At 40.7% G+C, this 19,345-nt stretch overlaps 1 protein-coding gene across 1 annotated transcript in view; it reads right to left on the reverse strand.

The window, feature by feature from the left end:
• OSBP2 (oxysterol binding protein 2) overlaps window positions 1-19,345 on the reverse strand; it is a 298,677-nt gene that overhangs the window by 42,064 nt on the left and 237,268 nt on the right. The window contains exons 6-7 of the mRNA XM_063454168.1: window positions 15,644-15,710; window positions 12,548-12,715 (exon numbers count right to left, since the gene is read on the reverse strand). Coding sequence (XP_063310238.1) covers window positions 12,548-12,715; window positions 15,644-15,710 — 235 coding nt within the window. The remainder of the gene's footprint in view (window positions 1-12,547; window positions 12,716-15,643; window positions 15,711-19,345) is intronic.

The raw sequence follows: 19,345 nt of genomic DNA on the forward strand, positions 1-19,345 counted from the left end.
GATGACTAACTACAGAGGACTTCATTCTGGTTTGCCAGGCATTGTAGAAAATGTAAATGTGTGGTGGAATCTCGGTAAAAATAAATTTAGTAGGCCAAGATTACCACGTGGCATGTGTACGTGCATATGCTGACGTATCGATCAGTTGGTTGCACGAGGCAAGATACGATCAGTAGTGTACGGAGCATGTGCAAGAATACAGGATGTAGTATTCCCCTCCTCCATTGTGCTGGACAAGCCATGCGGTCAAGCAGGAAGTTAATTGTTATTTGTATTGATTGGTCAAGAGAATGTGCGGGTGGAGCTTAATATGGGAGGAGTTATGTGCCTATATAAGGAGCCTGCAAAATTGTCCGGGGCTCAGAACTTGTGGTATTTTGGTGACGCTAGTCCCTCTGAGTCCCGATCGGTGGAGGAACGAATGTCCACAAAGAGAGCAGTACGAGAGAGACCTACCCAGGGCAGGTTACGGAAACTTTAGAGGCAGAGCGAGAGGTAGAGGAGGCCCCGGAGGGAGTAATGGTAATAGAGGGAGCAATGGGAACAGAGGAAGTGTTAGGGAAGATAGGTATATCCCAGCAGCGCAAAGGTCCCGCGATAGAGAAGGCAGGGACTTTGTGGGATTGGCTGACACGGTCATGGAGGACTATTGATACCGACCGGGCTCCATCCCCCTTGGTCGAGCGGAGCCTATGGTCGATGTATCAATAGGGGGAAAAAGGAGTGCGTTCATGATCGACACTGGTGCTGAACATTCAGTGGTGACTAATCTAGTTGCTCCTCCATCTGGAAGGACTATTACTGTAATAGGAGCAACTGGAAGAAGTGCTGAAAAACCGGTTCTTAAAAGTCGACTCTGTACATTGGGAGGCCACGTAGTAAAACATCAATTCCTATATATGCCTGAATGTCCAGTCCAATTGCTGGGACGTGATATGCTATCAAAATTACAAGCGCAGATTACATTCCTGCCAAATGGAACAACATCCTTAAAGTTTAATGGACCTTCAGGTATTATGACATTATCTGTACCAAAGGAAGAAGAGTGGCGACTTTATACAGCGTTGACTAGCCAAAACCCTAGGAGTGATGAGTCCTTATTCAACATACCAGGAGTTTGGGCAGAGAACAACCCACCAGGACTGGCCCGCAATATTCCACCTATTAAAATTGAACTAAAACTTGGGGTTTATCCAGTAAGCCTAAGACAATACCACATCCCGCAGAAGGCTAAGAAGAACATCCAATCTTATCTGGATAAGTTCATACGGTATGGTATCCTAAAATTCTGTACTTCCCCCTGGAACACCCCATTGCTGCCTGTTCAAAAGCCCGGTACAGATGAGTATCGACCTGTGCAGGACTTGAGAGCAGTCAATGATGCGGTTGTTAGTATACATCCAGTTGTACCCAATCCATATAACCTGCTTGCTTTAATTCCGGGCGGGGCTACTTACTTTACAGTCTTAGACCTCAAAGATGCCTTCTTTTGCCTCCGAATTGCCGCAGAAAGTCAATGTATTTTCGCTTTCCAATGGGAGAACGCTGTAACGGGCTCAAAACGCCAAATGACTTGGACAAGACTACCCCAAGGGTTTAAAAATTCACCTACCCTATTTGGTTCAGCTCTAAGTCAAGATCTACTGGATTTCGAGTCCATCCCAGGAGAGTGTGTATTGTTACAGTATGTAGATGACTTGTTGATAGCAGCAGTTACAAAAGAAATCTGTCAGCAAGCAACACACGATCTACTACACATTCTCTGGAAGGCAGGATACAAGGTGTCTAGAAAGAAGGCTCAGTTGTGTTTGCCAACTGTCAAATATCTGGGATTCCATATCTCTGAAGGTCAAAGAATTATGGGGCCAGAGAGAAAAGAAGCTGTGTGCCAAATACCGATACCCAAGAATAGAAGACAAGTGCGAGAATTCTTGGGGGCAGCAGGCTTCTGTAGGATATGGATTCCCAGCTACGCGATACTGGCAAAACCTCTGTATGCAGCTATCAAAGGTACAGAGCACGACCCCTTCTTATGGACTCAAGAACAGCAAACGGCATTTGAAGATGTGAAGAAGGCTTTGATGAGTGCCCCAGCATTAGGTCTACCTGATCACACACGACCATTCTACCTGTATGTACATGAACAAAGAAGAATGGCTGTGGGAGTATTGACACAGTACTTGGGATCATGGCAAAGACCTGTTGCCTACATGTCTAAGCAATTGGATGCAGTGGCCAGCGGACTTCCACCTAAGAGCCGTAGCTGCAGCCGCCCTGCTAGTAGCTGAAGCCGATAAACTCACTCTGGGTCAAGAACTTTATGTACGAGTCCCACATGCAGTACAGACGTTGTTGGATTACAAAGGAAATCATTGGTTTAGTAACAGCCGTATGACCAAGTATCAAGCAATGTTGTGTGAAAACCCAAGAGTGCATTTAGAGACTGTAAACACCTTAAATCCAGCTACCCTTTTGCCACAACCTACTGAAAGTCAACATGATTGTTTGGAAGTAATGGATGAAGTATTCTCAAGTAGACCAGATCTTCGTGATTTTCCCATCCAGAACCCCGATGTTCAATATTATACCGACGGCAGTAGTTATGTGAAAGAAGGGATCCGCTATGCAGGGTATGCAGTGACAACAATAGACAAGGTGATAGAAGCTCGGCCACTGGCGAAAGGAACATCAGCACAAAAGGCAGAGTTGATAGCACTGACACGAGCGTTACAATTGGCTGAAGGTTTAAGAGTGAACATCTACACGGACTCCAAGTATGCGTTTTTAACCACTCATGCTCAATCTTCTAGCGAAGCATAATACCAGGATGAGGACAGCAGTCTACCAAAATAGATTAGCCTTGGATTACCTATTGGCAGTAGAGGGAGGTGTATGTGGGAAGTTTAACCTGAGCAATTGCTGTCTTCAAATAGATGACGAAGGGCAAGCAATAGCTGAGCTTACTAGCCATATGGTTAAACTAGCGCATGTGCCTACTCAGGTATGGAAAGGGTATAATCCAAGTAGTTGGTTTGGTAGCTGGTATGAGTGGTTTGGAGGGCTTAAGGCAGTGGTAGGTGGAGTCCTACTGATTTTAATGTTGTGTCTACTCCTGCCGTGTCTTATACCCTTAGTAGTCAGGTCTGTGCAAAGCCTGATAGAAAATATAGCAGAGAGGAAGGCTGCTGCACAGATAATGGCAATTTATAAGTATAAGGCTCTAGATCAGGGAGAACCAATGCAGGTTCCAAGATGAGTGTTGAAGATTCACATCATAAGTTAAGTCTGGTCTGGTTCAAGGTAACTTGCGGTGTATGCAAACTAAGGTTAAGTGATGCCTCAAGTAATTGTGAAATATCAAGAGGCATCAAAGGGGGGAATGTGGTGGAATCTCGGTAAAAATAAATTTAGTAGGCCAAGATTACCACGTGGCATGTGTACGTGCATATGCTGACGTATCGATCAGTTGGTTGCACGAGGCAAGATACGATCAGTAGTGTACGGAGCATGTGCAAGAATACAGGATGTAGTATTCCCCTCCTCCATTGTGCTGGACAAGCCATGCGGTCAAGCAGGAAGTTAATTCTTATTTGTATTGATTGGTCAAGAGAATGTGCGGGTGGAGCTTAATATGGGAGGAGTTATGTGCCTATATAAGGAGCCTGCAAAATTGTCCGGGGCTCAGAACTTGTGGTATTTTGGTGACGCTAGTCCCTCTGAGTCCCGATCGGTGATCCAATAAAGAATCTCTTCCTTCCTGAAGAAACCTGTGTCCATCTCTCTGTGCTTTGCTTCCGTCAGTTTCTCCGGTATCAAATGTACCCCAATTCTACCAATCCAAAGTCTATTCAACATTTGTAAGTGATCTAAAGTGCACTAGTCACCTCCTGGATGTTTTTACAATCCGAAAGCTGACTATAGGTTAGCTATGGGTTGTGAAATTTTTATTAAAAAATATACAGGCATACCCCACTTTACATACACTCACTTTACATACACTCGAGAGTACAGACATACCCGCGAGTGTACTTAACCCCTTAAGACCGCAGCCAAATGTACAAGTTGTGATCCAAAAAAACGTAAACAAAACCTGGCATTTGCGCTATATGTCTGTCCAACCATAATTCACCTCTTTCATATTAAATGCACACCCCATTATTATATATCATTTTATTCAGGGGAAACGGGGCTTTCGTTTAACATCAAATATTTAGGTATGGAACATAATTTAATATGAAAAAAATATTTTAAAATGGGAGAAAATAAGAATTTTTTAAATTTTTTTAGTTCTACGTGACATTCTAACTGTGAATGTCATAATACTGTTTGCTTTTACTGCAATACAATACACACATTTGTATTCAGCGATGTCTCGCGTGTAAAACAGTACCCCCTATGTTCAGGTTTTATGGTGTTTTGGGAAGTTACAGGGTCAAATATAGCGTGTTACATATTTCAGTTTTTTTACATTGAAATTCGCCAGATTGGTTACGTTGCCTTTGAGACCATATGGTAGCCCAGAAATAAGAATTACCCCCATGATGGCATACCATTTGCAAAAGTAGACAACCTAAGGTATTGCAAATTGAGTATGTCCAGTCTTTTTTAGTAGCCACTTGGTCACAAACACTGGCCAAAGTTAGTGTTAATATTTGAAAATGCAAAAAACTAATTTGAACGCAAATTTTGGCCAGTGTTTGTGACTAAGTGGCTACTAAAAAAACTGAACATACCCTATTTGCAATACCCTGGGTTGTCTACTATTGCAAATGGTATGCCATCATGGGGATAATTTTCATTCCTGGGCTACCATACGGTCTCAAAGGCATCCTGGCGAATTTTAATGTGAAAAAACTGAAACGCAAACCTTATATTTGACTCTGTAACTTTTGAAAACACCATAAAACCTGTACATGAGGGGTACTGTTATACTCAGGAGACTTCGCTGAACACAAATATTAGTGTTTCAAAACAGTAAAACGTATCACAACAATTATATCGTCAGTGTAAGTGCCATTTGTGTGTGAAAAATGCAAAAAATGTCACTGTCACTGACGATATCGTCGTTGTAATATATTTTACTGTTTTGAAACACTAATATTTGTGTTCAGCGAAGTCTTCCGAGTAAAACAGTACCCCCCATGTACAGGTTTCATGGTGTCTTGGAAAGTTACAGAGTTAAATATAGTGCTAGACAATGTAATTCCCTGAACTTTTGGCCTGGGTTGGCAGGCAGGTCCTGCAAATTGTAATTAATAAAATGACCTAATTATGTAAAATTATTACATAAATATATGCGTAGAATTATTATATATATATGTGTGTATATATATATGTGTGTATATATATATGTATATAATTTTTTTTAATTATTTTTATTTATATATAGGTATATACATAGTGATATATACGTATATACTTATGTATATAAAAAGTAATAAATGTAGGCTTGCACTCACGGTCTTGTAGGTGGATAAAATTTCCTGTTTATTTCAATTCATTAAAACATGGTTGCTGCCATTATCGTCTTATACTTATGTATATAGATATATATATTATTTCGTTCTACATGTATTTTGATATCAATATATATATATTAATTTTAAAATACAGTTAGAACGAAATTACGCATGTTTATATATTTTTTATCTATTTTTTTTTAATTATTTTTTTATTATTTTTTTATTTATTTTTTAACGTATTTATATATTTATTTTTTATTATATATAAATATATATATAATGAAAATTATATATATATTTAATCAATATCATTGTACGTGTATTTTGATATTAATATATATATATAATTATGTATATATTAATATTAAAATACACGTAGACAGTGTATGCATATTTATGTGTATGTGTGTATATGTGTGTATATATATATAGTTAGATCATATATATAATAAATATATATATGATCTAAGTATATATAATTTATTTTTACACTGTTTTAACATTTTTAATTTTTTTTTCAGACAGCAGGGGGAGTACCTGTCATTACAGGCACTCCCCCTGCTGGCAATGCCTTGGACGGCTATGCCGTCCATGTGATCGCGGGGTCCTCGCAAGGACCTCGCGATCACATGGCCCTGGGCGGCTGAAGAGGACGCAGGGGGACTCCCTGGGCTCCCAGGTAAGTCCCCCATACCGCGATCGCCGGCGTGGGATCGCTGGCGACCGGGTAAGTACATAAGATCGCAGGACGTACTATGACGTCCTGCGGCTTTTAGAGCCACCAAAATAAGGACGTCATAGTACGTCCTGCGGTCTTAAGGGGTTAAAGGTGCCTCGCGAGTACAGACATTCCCGCGCCTCTTCTGTCCGCAAGTGAACAGAAAATTCTCGCCCAGAGCAGCTCAGTTCAGTGTCATTGGGGCAAGAACTTTTCACACCTTCTGCCATGGCACAGGTTAATCATCTCAAATTTGTAATGTCTACTCCTAGCTGAACATATATATATTTTTTCTGCCCCTACATTGTCCATATTCTGCAATCGGCGCCATCCAGTGAAAGAGTTTACCCTGTCAATTTCTAGAACTAGCCAGAATTCTGAGAATTCAAAGTTAAACCATAAATGCTTAAAGTGATGAAGAGTTGTTTCTTAAAGTGTGCAAATAAGCTGCTAACAAATACAAACTGGCCAGTATTGACAGAAAATGGCCCAGGGGGCAGGTTTATTTCACTTTCCCTCCCAGTTTAAGGTTGTCAGACGAGGAAAACATTAAAGATAAATGGTACAATCTGGAATGAGATTTTTTTTTTTACTGTTTGTTTTAACTGAATACAATCCGACTGGAAATCCCTAAATAAATCACTGGAAATAAAATCACTGGAAATCTGCAATTGCAGTATCAGTTATGCATTTAAATTACTATTGCAATGCAGTACATGCAATTGGGAAGTGAAAAAAGGTATTGCTTCACTTTAAGTACATTTTCGTTTTTCGCAGCACTGAGCCAGGAAGCACCTCCAGTGGCCATCTGAGGAGCGGCACTTGGAGGTGTCCCTAGGGGCAATGTAAACACTGCCTTTTCTCTGAAAAGACAGTGTTTGCATGGAAATGCCTGAAAGCAATGCTTATACTTACCAGAACAACTACATTAAGCTGTAGTTGTTCTGGTGACTATAGTGTCCCTTTAAAGATTATATACATATAAAAATGTTAAATCATTTATTTTTTACAACTTATATCATGCTGTCTAGGTACAGTGTGCATACAATGCATGTTAAACACTTTAAATCCAATAAAGTACCTCCAAAAAAATCAGAACCACAGGGCTAGAAAAAGGCCATTGCAAGCCAACTTAACATTAAATATACATCCGTGTAAATGGGCAATAGTTACCATTTTACATGTTAATACCAGCTTTAAAACAATTTTAATTAAGACTGTAATCCTCTCTATTGAGTTGGACAAAAAGGCAAAGGTGTGAATTAATGTGTAACCGTGTCAAAGAGCAAGCACACATTTTGTCCCAGGATAAATCTATTCTTGATTGGTTTTCTGCAATTTCCTAATGGTTCATAATTTTTGACATACCGGTATTTAGACTGCCATCTATGAAGAAATCAAGGCTAGAAAGCATTCACTAAAATAACTTTGATTTTCAATGCCCTTTGCAAACCATTCATGAACTGCACAGCTGATCAGTACATCATTTGAAGGTTATATTCCAACCACAGACTATAAACGAATTAATTATGACAAGCAGGGTGACATCACTTCAGATATCAGACACATAAACACAAGATGTTCACATTCCTTCCCCCCTTTAGGACATCTGCCTTAAAATAGAACATAAAGCATAATACACTGAGCTCATAACATTTCCCACCTCCAAAGCTGAAATCTCACTTATATTTTGGTCTCAAATATTTTATCTGTCACCGATTCATATTTATTACACTGCCCTTGGACAGCTATCCCATATCCCTGCTGAAATAAATGTACTTAAATGAAAAGAATTCATTCTGCTTAGAGGCCATTCCTTCCCCAACACGGAGCCTGAGCTAGTAACCCTTGGACACTGGTTGATGCTTTAAAAATTGAGAAAATAGATTATTCCATGAAAAAATGCAAGTCATTGAATATAGAGGAATCAGTGTAATGATATATGCTAGAAAAGAGTCTATGGGGGTATGATCAGACCTTAGTAAACACAATGAGATATTCCTGATTGGTGAACCCTCTATTTGGTCTGGTATGTGTGCTGCTGAAACATGCCTGTGCAAATTCAGTAACTGCAGGTATCTATATTTGTTTACATATTTTAAATTATTTATGTGATGCATTTAAAGGGAACCTATAGTCCCTAAAACAAGATTTGTTTTTTTCAAGACTATGTGTTTCCTGCTATTACCATGACACTATCTATCCCTTTTCGAAGTAATTTAACCCATTATAACCTAATGATGGCATGATGGTTTTAAGTCCCGTTGACAGCATAAACCTTCACGCATTAAAACGTACCAGCAGGGTTAAATCCCCACTGGTCCCAAGGAGCCCCAGGTATCATTGGATAACCGTGGGTTCCCTCTCCGTCCGTTAGCTGCAGCCATAATTAGAGCGATTGCGCTCAGCCACCATGATTTTGAGTGTGCCCCCAAATGAGAGAGACAGGGTTAGTGCAAGAATGTTTGGCTATACAGGCAAAGATGCATTTTGTAGCCTCCTCGTCCCTCCCCCCCAAACAAAAAAGAAAAAGAAAAGCCATCTTCACCCTACTATTGAATTTCTTACTTTTGTGTTTATCCTCTCTTTGGAATGTCTTAACCTCTTTAGTGCACCTTATCCCCCAATTTTCCTGTGCCTTACAACCATTTCATTGTGTGTCTCTTACTTCACTCCAGCCCCTTTGTGTTACTCTGTCTCAAACCACTTTCTGTGTCTTTTCCTCCCCCACAGCCCCTCTGTACATCTTTCTACCCCACAGCCCCTCTGTGTGCCTGTTTCTCCTCCACGGCCCCTCTGTGCGACTCTCTCTCAACCACACTCCTCTGTGTGACTCTTTCTCCCTCACATCCCCTCTGTGTGACTCTCCCTCCCCACAACCCTCTGTGTGACTCTCCCCCCCACACCCCTCTCTGTGACTCCCCCCCCACATCCCTCTGTGTGACTCTCCCCCCCACATCCCCTCTGTGTGACTCTCCCCCCCACATCCCCTCTGTGTTACTCTCTCCCCCCACATCCCCTCTGTGTGACTCTCTCAACCCCCACATCCCCTCTGTGTGACTCTCTCAACCCCCACATCCCCTCTGTGTAACTCTCTCAACCCCCACATCCCCTCTGTGTAACTCTCTCCCCCCACTTTCCCTGTGGCCCGTGTGTCTCTTTCTCCCTCCGAGCCCAGTTGTGTGTCTCTTTCTCCCCAACAACCCCCTTTTGTGTCTTACCCCAGTCCCTTGAGTGTGTTTCTTTCACTCGGCCAAATTTGTGTGTTCTTTGCCCCTTCCCCTTTTTGCGTGTCTCTTTAGCCCACTGTGGTATTCTTCCACCAGCACCTTGTCTATTTTTCACATTCTCCCGCCCTTTTTGTGTGCCTGTTTATCACCCCCTCCCCCCCCCCCCCAGTATTCAATTTCACAAAATCAAAGTAGAAATGTCATTAAAGGGACACTCTAGGCACCCAGACCACTTCTGCTTATTGGAATGGTCTGGGTGCCAACTCCCACTACTCTTAACCCTGCAAGTGTAATTATTGCAGTTTTTTATAAACTGCAATAATTACCTTGCAGGGTTAACTCCACCTCTAGTGGCTGTCTATTTTCTGGATAATGAATAATTTGGAGTCCATGAGCATCATGAGCTCTATTTTCTATGAGATGGTTAAGTTAAAATAATTCAAACTCCTTGACAGCTTAGTACAGAAATCCTTCAAATCAATTCAGTATTCAATTTCACAAAATCAAAGTAGAAATGTCATTAAAGGGACACTCTAGGCACCCAGACCACTTCTGCTTATTGGAATGGTCTGGGTGCCAACTCCCACTACTCTTAACCCTGCAAGTGTAATTATTGCAGTTTTTTTTATAAACTGCAATAATTACCTTGCAGGGTTAACTCCACCTCTAGTGGCTGTCTATTAGACAGCCACTAGAGGTCACTTCCTGGGTTCTAGCACAGGAAACCTGTGCTAGAGCGTCGCTGGACGTCCTCACGCTGTGTGAGGACCTCCAGCGTCGCTCAAAACCCCATAGGAAAGCATTGAAATTATTTTTCAATGCTTTCCTATGGGGAGACGTAATGCGCATGCGCGGCATTGCCGCGCATGCGCATTAGGTCCCCTCGGCCGGTGGGCGAGATCAGTGTCGCCCACCGGCCGACGCAATGAAGAGGAGGAGCGTCGCGGAGGCGGAGACAGCGACGAGGGACATCGCCGCTGCCTCAGGTAAGTCACTGAAGGGGTTTTCACCCCTTCAGTAACCGGGGATTGGGGGGTGGGAGGGAGAGGGATCGTTTTCCTGGCACTGGAGTTTCCCTTTAACCCCTTAAGGACACATGACATGTGTGACATGTCATGATTCCCTTTTATTTCAGAAGTTTGGTCCTTAAGGGGTTAAGCTGAACTCTAGTTTACCTTTTAATAACAACACATTATCACTACCTACATCTAGGTAAATTGTATAAGTTAACTTTACAGACATCCTGGGCAACCTGACCCACCATTTATGTTTCTCCAGCCCCGGGATTTAAATCCTTTCCTTTATCTCCATTAACAATATGGAAATGGAAGTGTCTTATCATTTAGTAATAGGAGTTCCTCAATGATATTTAATCTGCCTGTTTTTTGTGCTGATCCTGAAGATTCTTAAAATATTTATATATTTTATAGGGTGATTTTGGCCAAATATAGCTATTTTTTACGATGGGACACATCAAAACAGCAATCACTCAGTGTCAATAAATCCAGAGTAATCACAAGCAAGGACACAATGAACACATGGACCAGTCACTTTAGGGATAAATAAAGAGTTTTATATAAGAATCTCATATAACTGGCTATTTTTGGCTTCAAAAAAAGTATGAAGAAACCAAAGCATTGCCTTTGGTTGTTAGTGGCTAGTCCATTTATTCACTGATAAAAATGATACACACGTACATTATATACAAGTAAGATTGCATACGTGATCTTTTTACGTTATGTGATTTTGCTTGGAAATAAGCCAATCAATATAGTATTGTCCTTGAGAGTCATGCAAATCAATGTGGATTTTTGTAGGTCTATTTCAGTCTAACCCCATGAACCAGTTATAGGAAAATATCCTAACCTAGAGAGTAGAGTATGTATTTTAGAAGTAAAGTATGTATTAAAATTTAGACAGAAAGACTAAATAATGAAATAAAATAGTATCTATACATGTAATATGATTAACTTGGCCAACAATGTACTAATAAACAAGGTCATTGTAACGGATCGACGGGCATCTCCGTTGAAGGATGCTCCTAGCGCTTCCTGAGGACTCCAAGCACTGCAGCAGACACCACAACCACCGAACAGGAGAAGCATGCGAATGCTCTCAAGCATATGAATGCTGTAAACAGCTGAACAGGAAAAGCATACAATCAGCTTACACTCCTGGCAATCAGTATACAATCCAAATCCCCCAATAACGAGACGACACTTCGTTTTGAGGTCAAGCAGAACTGACTGTACTGGCACATACAGCCTCTTTTTTTCCACAATCCACAAACATAGTACTGCCCACAAGGTTTTTAAATACAACCAATCAATCCGTACAATAGACACTCCCACACAAAATCCTCCCCTCTGCCTGTGATATGATTACTGAACACAATGGGTAATATAATTATCACAGGCAGAGAAATACAGTTTTATAAAACATATCACAGGGACCCCAAAACATCCAATAACCCCCCGTATATCCTCGGAAGCCGGGGGATCTGGGTGAACCACATATCAAATATTCACAAAGATCCATTCAGTAGTTTGGAAGATACAGTTTAATGCAGATTCCGCAGAACATATACAGGCTATATAAAAAATAATTACTGTATAATGTGTCCCTTGTTGTATAGTTTAAAACTACTGCACGATGTTTTTGTGCACCAAATGCCGGCGAGATAGCACCGTGTAGAAAAGTCACAACAGTTTCTGTGAGTTAAAATGGCCGCCATCCATTGTTCTCACCTTGTGCCTCTGATACATGCAATGGTGGCCACCCAGTAACTCCACAGTATGTCCCCGGATGGTTCTTAAAGGGCCAGTAGCAGCATAATAAAATACAACATGCCCAAATCAGTTCCTAGAAGGGCAATACATCCCAGGGCCATAGTCGCAGGGCAAGAGGCTGGCAAGCAGTCCTTTAAAGGCACAAGTGGCGGGGCTGGTTCTGCCACAGTCATATATATTATACTAGGTCTATTTTTGTATGGCAAGTACTCTCTACTTTTAGAGAAAAATATATGAAAATAGAAAATATTATTTAAAGGAACAGTGCTTGTTTTTATCATTGGCATATTAGATTATATGATTACTTTAAATCTTCATGAATTACAGTAGCCAATGAAACTCACGTACAGGCATAGGAATCTTGGATAATTCTTTTCCAATGCAGTTCTTCATTATGCTCCAAAGATTAAGGCTATAGTTTGGTTTGTCAGGAATGCGCATTCTTCTCCTTTTCTTGAGTAGGAGATCTTTGCGCTTTGAATCATAGTAACTGCCGTCCTGTGAACTGTGGAATACCTACAGAAGAAAAGCAATGTTTAATCGCACAGCATAACAAATCCTTTAAAGATCAGTAATCACAGTTCCTATACCTCCATTAAACGGTAAGTGTAACTAAAAACACGTTTTTATGTATATTGTTATACATCTACAATTAGTAATTGTAAATCAAATAATATATGTTTAATATTTAAATTTTTTGTGTTTACTGAATTATGGCTTTGCCTTCTCTATTACTGTAATGCTCAAACACCATCTTGTTAATTCCACAATTCTTAGTAAAGGATCAATGGAATCACCATAATCACTGCATCTCACTGTAGTGGTTATGGTGCCTGGCATTCCCTGGTGCCCTCCAAATATAAGGGGTCAAACCGTTTATTGTTTGACTTTTTACCTAAAGGGGAACTGCTCTACACCTCCTTTTAATCAGAATGACAGACAGAATTTCTTAAGCAGGAGCAGGGCTCGAGTCCTGCAGGAAAGCGTGAGAACGGTGTTCCTGCACTTTTTCCACAGCAGGAAAGCCATTCCCGTTAGTTGTCCTGTAGGCAGTGCTGTATTTGCCGTGAGGCAAACAAGGCATTTTCCTTGGGCGCAACTTTCCAGGGGGCCGCAAAAAAAACACCGCCCCCAAATGCCCAGGCAAATGTCTTGTAAGCCTGGTGGAAGGCAGCCAGTTGAAGTCCAGGTGAGGGAGAGCTGATTTCTGAGCTCTCCCTGCTCAGTTCCCTTGCGCACCGCAGATTGATGCCGGGAGCCAGATTATGACGTCACACTCCAGCTCCCGACATCACTCTGCGGCGCATGAAGGAGCTGAGCAAGGAGAGCTAACAAATCAGCGCTCTCTCGCCTGGACTTCAACTGGCCGTCTGCCTGTACATCTGCCCAAAAAGCCTGGCAAGCAGCCCCACTGGACCCAAGGTATAAAAAAATCCACCCAGCTCTCACAAATTAAAATTAAAAAAATAATCTGTGAGTGCTGGGGTAAAATGTGTGTGTGTGTCTGGCTGTCAGTGTGTGTCTGTGAGTGAGAGAGTGTGTGTGTCTGTCAGTTTGTGTCGGTGAGTGAGTGTGTATGTATGTATGTCATGTGTGTCTGTGAGGCAGCCTGTGTGTCTGAGTGATTGGGTGTGTCTGTGTGTGAGTGTGTGTATCTGTCAGTGAATGTAGGTGTATGTGTGTGTGTCTGAGTGATTATGTATGCCTCTCAGTGTGTGTGTGTGTCTGCATCATTGTGTGTGTATGTCAGTGATTGTGTTCGTGCCTGTCAGTGATTGTGTGTGTCTGTCAGATTGTGTCAAATCAGTGAAGTGTGTGTATATGTCAGTGCAGTGGTGTATTCTGAATTTGTGCTGCCCTAGGCACAACTAAATTCGGCACCCCCCTTAACTAAATTTTCCCCACGAATTTGTGTCAAGGCCATTTTCTTGACTGACAGTCACACATAGAATGACACACTCACAATGACAGACAAACACACACTCACTGACAGTCACAAACATACTCACACACAGATATTTTCTCATACACTCACCAATTATTAATATCTTTAATAATTATCTAAAAGGACCTATCTCCCTCACCACCCGGCTAGAATATTAGTAATTTAACACCTAGGAGGTCCCCTGAGGTGGCAGCCGGCCCCCAAGGACACAAGGCATTTGCCTGGGCACTTGGGGTGGTGTTTTTTTGCCGCCCCCCTGAAAGTGCCGCCCTAGGCAAATGCCTTGTGGTAAATACAGCCCTGTGTCAGTGTATCTGAGAGTGTGTGTCTGTCAGTCAAAGTGTCTGTTAGGCTTTAACAGGAAGAGGTGTGGCCTTGAGAGAAAATGGTGGGACATATTTAAATTAGGGGGTGCCCGAGTTCCGACATGCCTAGGGCAGCACAGATCCAAAACCCACCACTGCCTGCAGGACCTGCCCTTTGCATATAATCAAATACACATTAGATCGTAGATTACAGGGTTGTAAGCTTGAGGGAGACTCCGATCACCGGGGTATGCTGAGGCGCTGTGGCAGCTACAAAAGAACATGCTTAGCAAATAAGAGGTCAGTTAATAAAAACATAGCACTACTTATGACACATACTTATCCCCTTCTTAATATTGTAAAGCGCTACGGAATCTGTTGGCGCTATATAAATTGCAATAATAATAATAATAATAATAATAATACTTGTTGCAGAACGTTCTGTCTTTGTTATGTTATGCATATAACCAGATCATGACAAACAAAGTTTACATTCTAAAGTGGCAGTGAGGGGGATATATGAGTGTTGATTTGGATGTGAACAGATTTAGCTATTGCTAAAGTAACTGGCACAACTACATTTAAGAGGTTGTACTCAATGAAAAAGAAAACGTTTACAGAAAAAAACAAAAACATTTTACTTGGATTTAAAGCTGACTTAAAGAAACACTGTAATAATAAAAATGCACTTTTTCTTGTTAAAAATAATATATATATTAAAAGTGGTATAAAGAAGGGGTGGATCTTGGGTGAGTTCCCACACTTTTTTCCCTAGGACTTGACCCCTAAGCAGGAGCTTTCATTAGCTTTCTTGTGCCAAGTTCTGCAGTACAGAGCCAGTTCACTGGCTGAGCGCGTCAGCTGATTACAATCTGCCAACGAACTAAACCATGCACCACAGGGCTTAGTTTAAAGAGAGCTTTCTACACATAACAGTTTGTCTGCAGGTAAGATGACAAACCGTTACTAAACACGGCACCATAAACACTACAGCACACTATATGGTTATGGTGATTGGAGTGTTCTCTTAAAATTACATTTTCCTTATTGGTTTGTTTTAACTCACAAAAGATAACATAAGGAAGCAATCAGGATAGGAACGGCATAATGCCCACTTAACTGCTTGGTTGCACCAATTGGCAAACATTAAAATTGTGTTTGTTAAAAAAAATAAAAAAAATAACATGAACTCACATTGTCTTCAAGATGCCAGTCTTCTGAGTGACCTCCACTAGCGCTGCTGAGATTGCTTCCCGATCGTCTGAAAAATACAGAAATCAAGAGTGTAACACAAGCTCTAAAATAGGCGGATTATACATTATTGATTCCTATCCGGGTTTGCATTGATGTACATTAAACTATTTCTATTGAACAGGCAACCAAACCAGAGCATAAGTAGCTTTTTATTGTGGGTTTGGTACATTTGAAATAGAGAGAGAGAAAGAGAGAGAAAGACGCATCCCTGAAATCAGTTTCTTTCTGGTTCTGTCTTTCATTGTATTGGCATCTCGTTTCTGCGCCTCATTTATTTTCTGTCAATCTGTTTCTTATTTTATTAGTGTATCTCTCTTTTCCTGTATTATTTGTGTCATGGCTCAGGCTATTTCCATATCTCTCTCTGAATCTCTTGGGATATATCACCCATTTAGCTTCGTAAACTGCCATTTTAACATTGCCCCCTTATCATCTATTTACCTTTGTCTAACCTTTAGCTCTGTCTGTCTGTCTGTCTGCCCTCGTCTTTATCTCTCTCAGCCCTCACTAACATCACACTTGTCTCTACTTCCTGTCTTCTGCTGTAACTTGTCCTGGACCCAATGTCAATCTGCTCAATTATGTCTCTCACTAAAGAGCTCCAATTTATGTTGGTTTCTCTATCAATACAACCTATCCACTTTATGTATGTCTCCCTGTCTGTCTACACAGTCTACATTCATCCATGTTTCTCTCTGTGGCTATCTGCTCCCCTTTTTATTCTGTCAGACCCCCTCTCTCTTTGTTGCAGCCAGTAAAATATATTTTCAACAGCATTCATGCATCATACCCATCTGTTTAACATTTTATGAGTCCTTTCTCTGTTGCCTACGTTTTACCTTTTATGTTTTATTGGGATCGAACAGAGCAGGTTGAGTTATCCAGCGTTGTCAATGTCAGAAGGAGGTGGGATATGAAGAGTACAAGAATAAGTAAAAATGATGAAGATTATATCTGTTCAGTGATATTATCCAGGGTCATATACCAATCCCTGCAATCTCCATTACCTTGTACATTTACCACTTCTGAGTCCATGTAATGTAAACTAAAGTCTTTGATGCTGTAGTTACTATCAGAAATATAACTATGTAGCTGCCTACACAACTAAAGCAGACAGATTGGCATACAGATTCAATAAATAAAGGTTGGAATTTAATGTCTGAGACTCTTGAACAGAGTTTTAATAAGATGTCACTTTTTCGATTAGGTGGCAGCCATTCCCAATATATATAGGCTACAGCTTACTTTTATAAGGTAAAGGTACACATACAGGCTGGTAATACATTGCCTTTTGTGCACTACAATGTTTTGCAAGTTTCATTTTCACTTGTCATTAGACTGATACACTTTCCGTGCATATCCAAGGCTGAAAGAACTGGTTTCCAACTGCATAAAAACCCAACTCAAAGCATTATAGGCATCAGGGTAGTCCCTGACAAATGTTTTCACTTCCTCCAGGCATTATCTAGACCTGACCTGGTATCTGACTCCAAGCTTAAAGGGACACTACAGATACCAAAACAACTTCAGCTAATTGAAGCAGTTTTAGTGTATAGATCATGCCCTGCAGTCTCACTGTTCAATTCTCTGCCATTTATGACTTAAACACTTTGTGTATATAGCCCAAGTCACAACTACCTGCATGTGACTTACAGAGCATTCCTAAACACTTCCTGTAAAGAGTCATCTAATGTTTACACTTGCTTTATTGCACAGTCTGTTTATTTTAGAAATGCTTATCTACTGTAAGTGATTAAAGTTCAATTTACAGAGCAGGAGATAAAAAGCTTTTACATAAGTTAACTTTTAAATTAAAATGAAACCCCTTTTTCATATATGCTTTGTCAATCACAGCCAGAAGAAGTGTGGTTAGTGCTACATAAACAGTAACTAAAGTGATTTCAGAGGCATGATCTATACAATAAAACTACTTCATTATGCAAAAGTTGTATTGGTGCCAATAGTATCTCTTGATTTTTTTCCCACTCTTCCATTGGGGTCTAAGTCTTCCTTCAGCTCATCTGCTTCCACTACATTTTAATTTTGTGCTGTTTTATGAACCTCTTCAAATGTTCTTATGGGAACTAGATAAAAAAAATGAAAATGCTGTTTATAGGTGCAGGAGGTGTTAGGACTTAAGTGAAAATTACTGGCACTGAGACAGAGTTGAATACAAATGATTTGCGGTATGGAGGATGTAAAATTTAGCCTCTCAAGCGATTCCTGCTCTGACCCTACAATGGGCTGTCAAAGCCAGAGCTAAGGTGGATTTGAAAGATTTGTGCCATTTTGCAACAACCTTACATCACACACAGATGATTGTGCATCAACACATACAATTTAACGTAATGCATTACTAACACAGTTGCTAGTTTGACTGTACCCAACACATTTAGTGTGTAAATGTCAGTATTTGGATCAATTCTAAATGCTGGAAATTTAGAGGGAAAAAACGTACTTGAGGAGCAGACAGCACTAAAACAGAGCTGCATATTATTATTACTATTATTATTATTATTATTGGTATTTATATAGTGCCAACTAATTCCACAGCGCTTTACAATATTATTAAAAGGGTGGGTGGGGGGAGGGGGGGGGGGAGACTTACAATAAATGAGACAACTACACAGTGACACAGGAACAATAGGTAGATGAGGGCCCTGCTCAAACAAGCATACTAATAGATCTAACCATTTTTCTAATTCTAATGTTATTCAGTGGAGCAAAGGCTTCTGGGCGTAATGGGATAGGTTGGTATGTGGAGATCAGACGTCTTAAAGCATTCTGTCAGAAAGCTAGCACTGCCGAAGGGATATATGTTGTATGAAGGGTCTTACACTTACATAATGGAAAATAAGAAATAAGCCTGTTTTGCTCCAGTTATGACACAAATAAACCGTAAACTAGGCTTATGCCATCTGTGAGCTTTAGTTAAATAAAGGTTTGGAAACAGCAATTTCCTAATCAAAACTGATATTACCAACTGAGGGGTTAATCTGGTAACAAAGCTCATTGCCTTGAGCGAAAAGTAAAAAAACTAAACAAAAAATGCCAATGGGAAATTAAATGTTTTATTTGTCTCCTTACCCTGAGGTTTTTCGGGGAGCCTAAATTAGTTCTAAATACTAAATAAAGAAATGTTTCGATTACAGGAGAAGTTCCTGTGAAGTCAAGCACACTTTGTTATCACATTTCGATGAAATCTTAATGGGATATTAACCTTTAAAGCGCTGGCTCTCAATCAGTGGGATGTGTAACTCAGGGGGTATGTGCACTACAGCAAGTGGAACGAGCATGGGGTGCTCTGTATTCCCACAACTGGTAGTGGGGTAAAAAGATCTCCCTACCTGACACAGCACTGTCCCATTATAGTGAGGAGGCTTGTGATATCCATTTTGCTTATGCAGTTGAGTGACTGGCTAAGAGTAGTTACTATGGCAACACTATCTCATTCATAGAGGACTGGAAAGAAGTCATTACAATGATCTCCACCCAGCAGAGGTGCAGACCACATGGTCCCAGGACCATCAAGGATGATTTCCCTCCATCTGAACACAAGGGATTATAATACATCCTGAGGGGTAAATGGCAGCCACTACACTGGAACACTGAAAGAGGTACATTCTCTGAAAAGATTGAGAA

Source organism: Pelobates fuscus, chromosome 5, assembly GCF_036172605.1.
Source record: "Pelobates fuscus isolate aPelFus1 chromosome 5, aPelFus1.pri, whole genome shotgun sequence".
Lineage (NCBI taxonomy): Eukaryota > Metazoa > Chordata > Amphibia > Anura > Pelobatidae > Pelobates > Pelobates fuscus.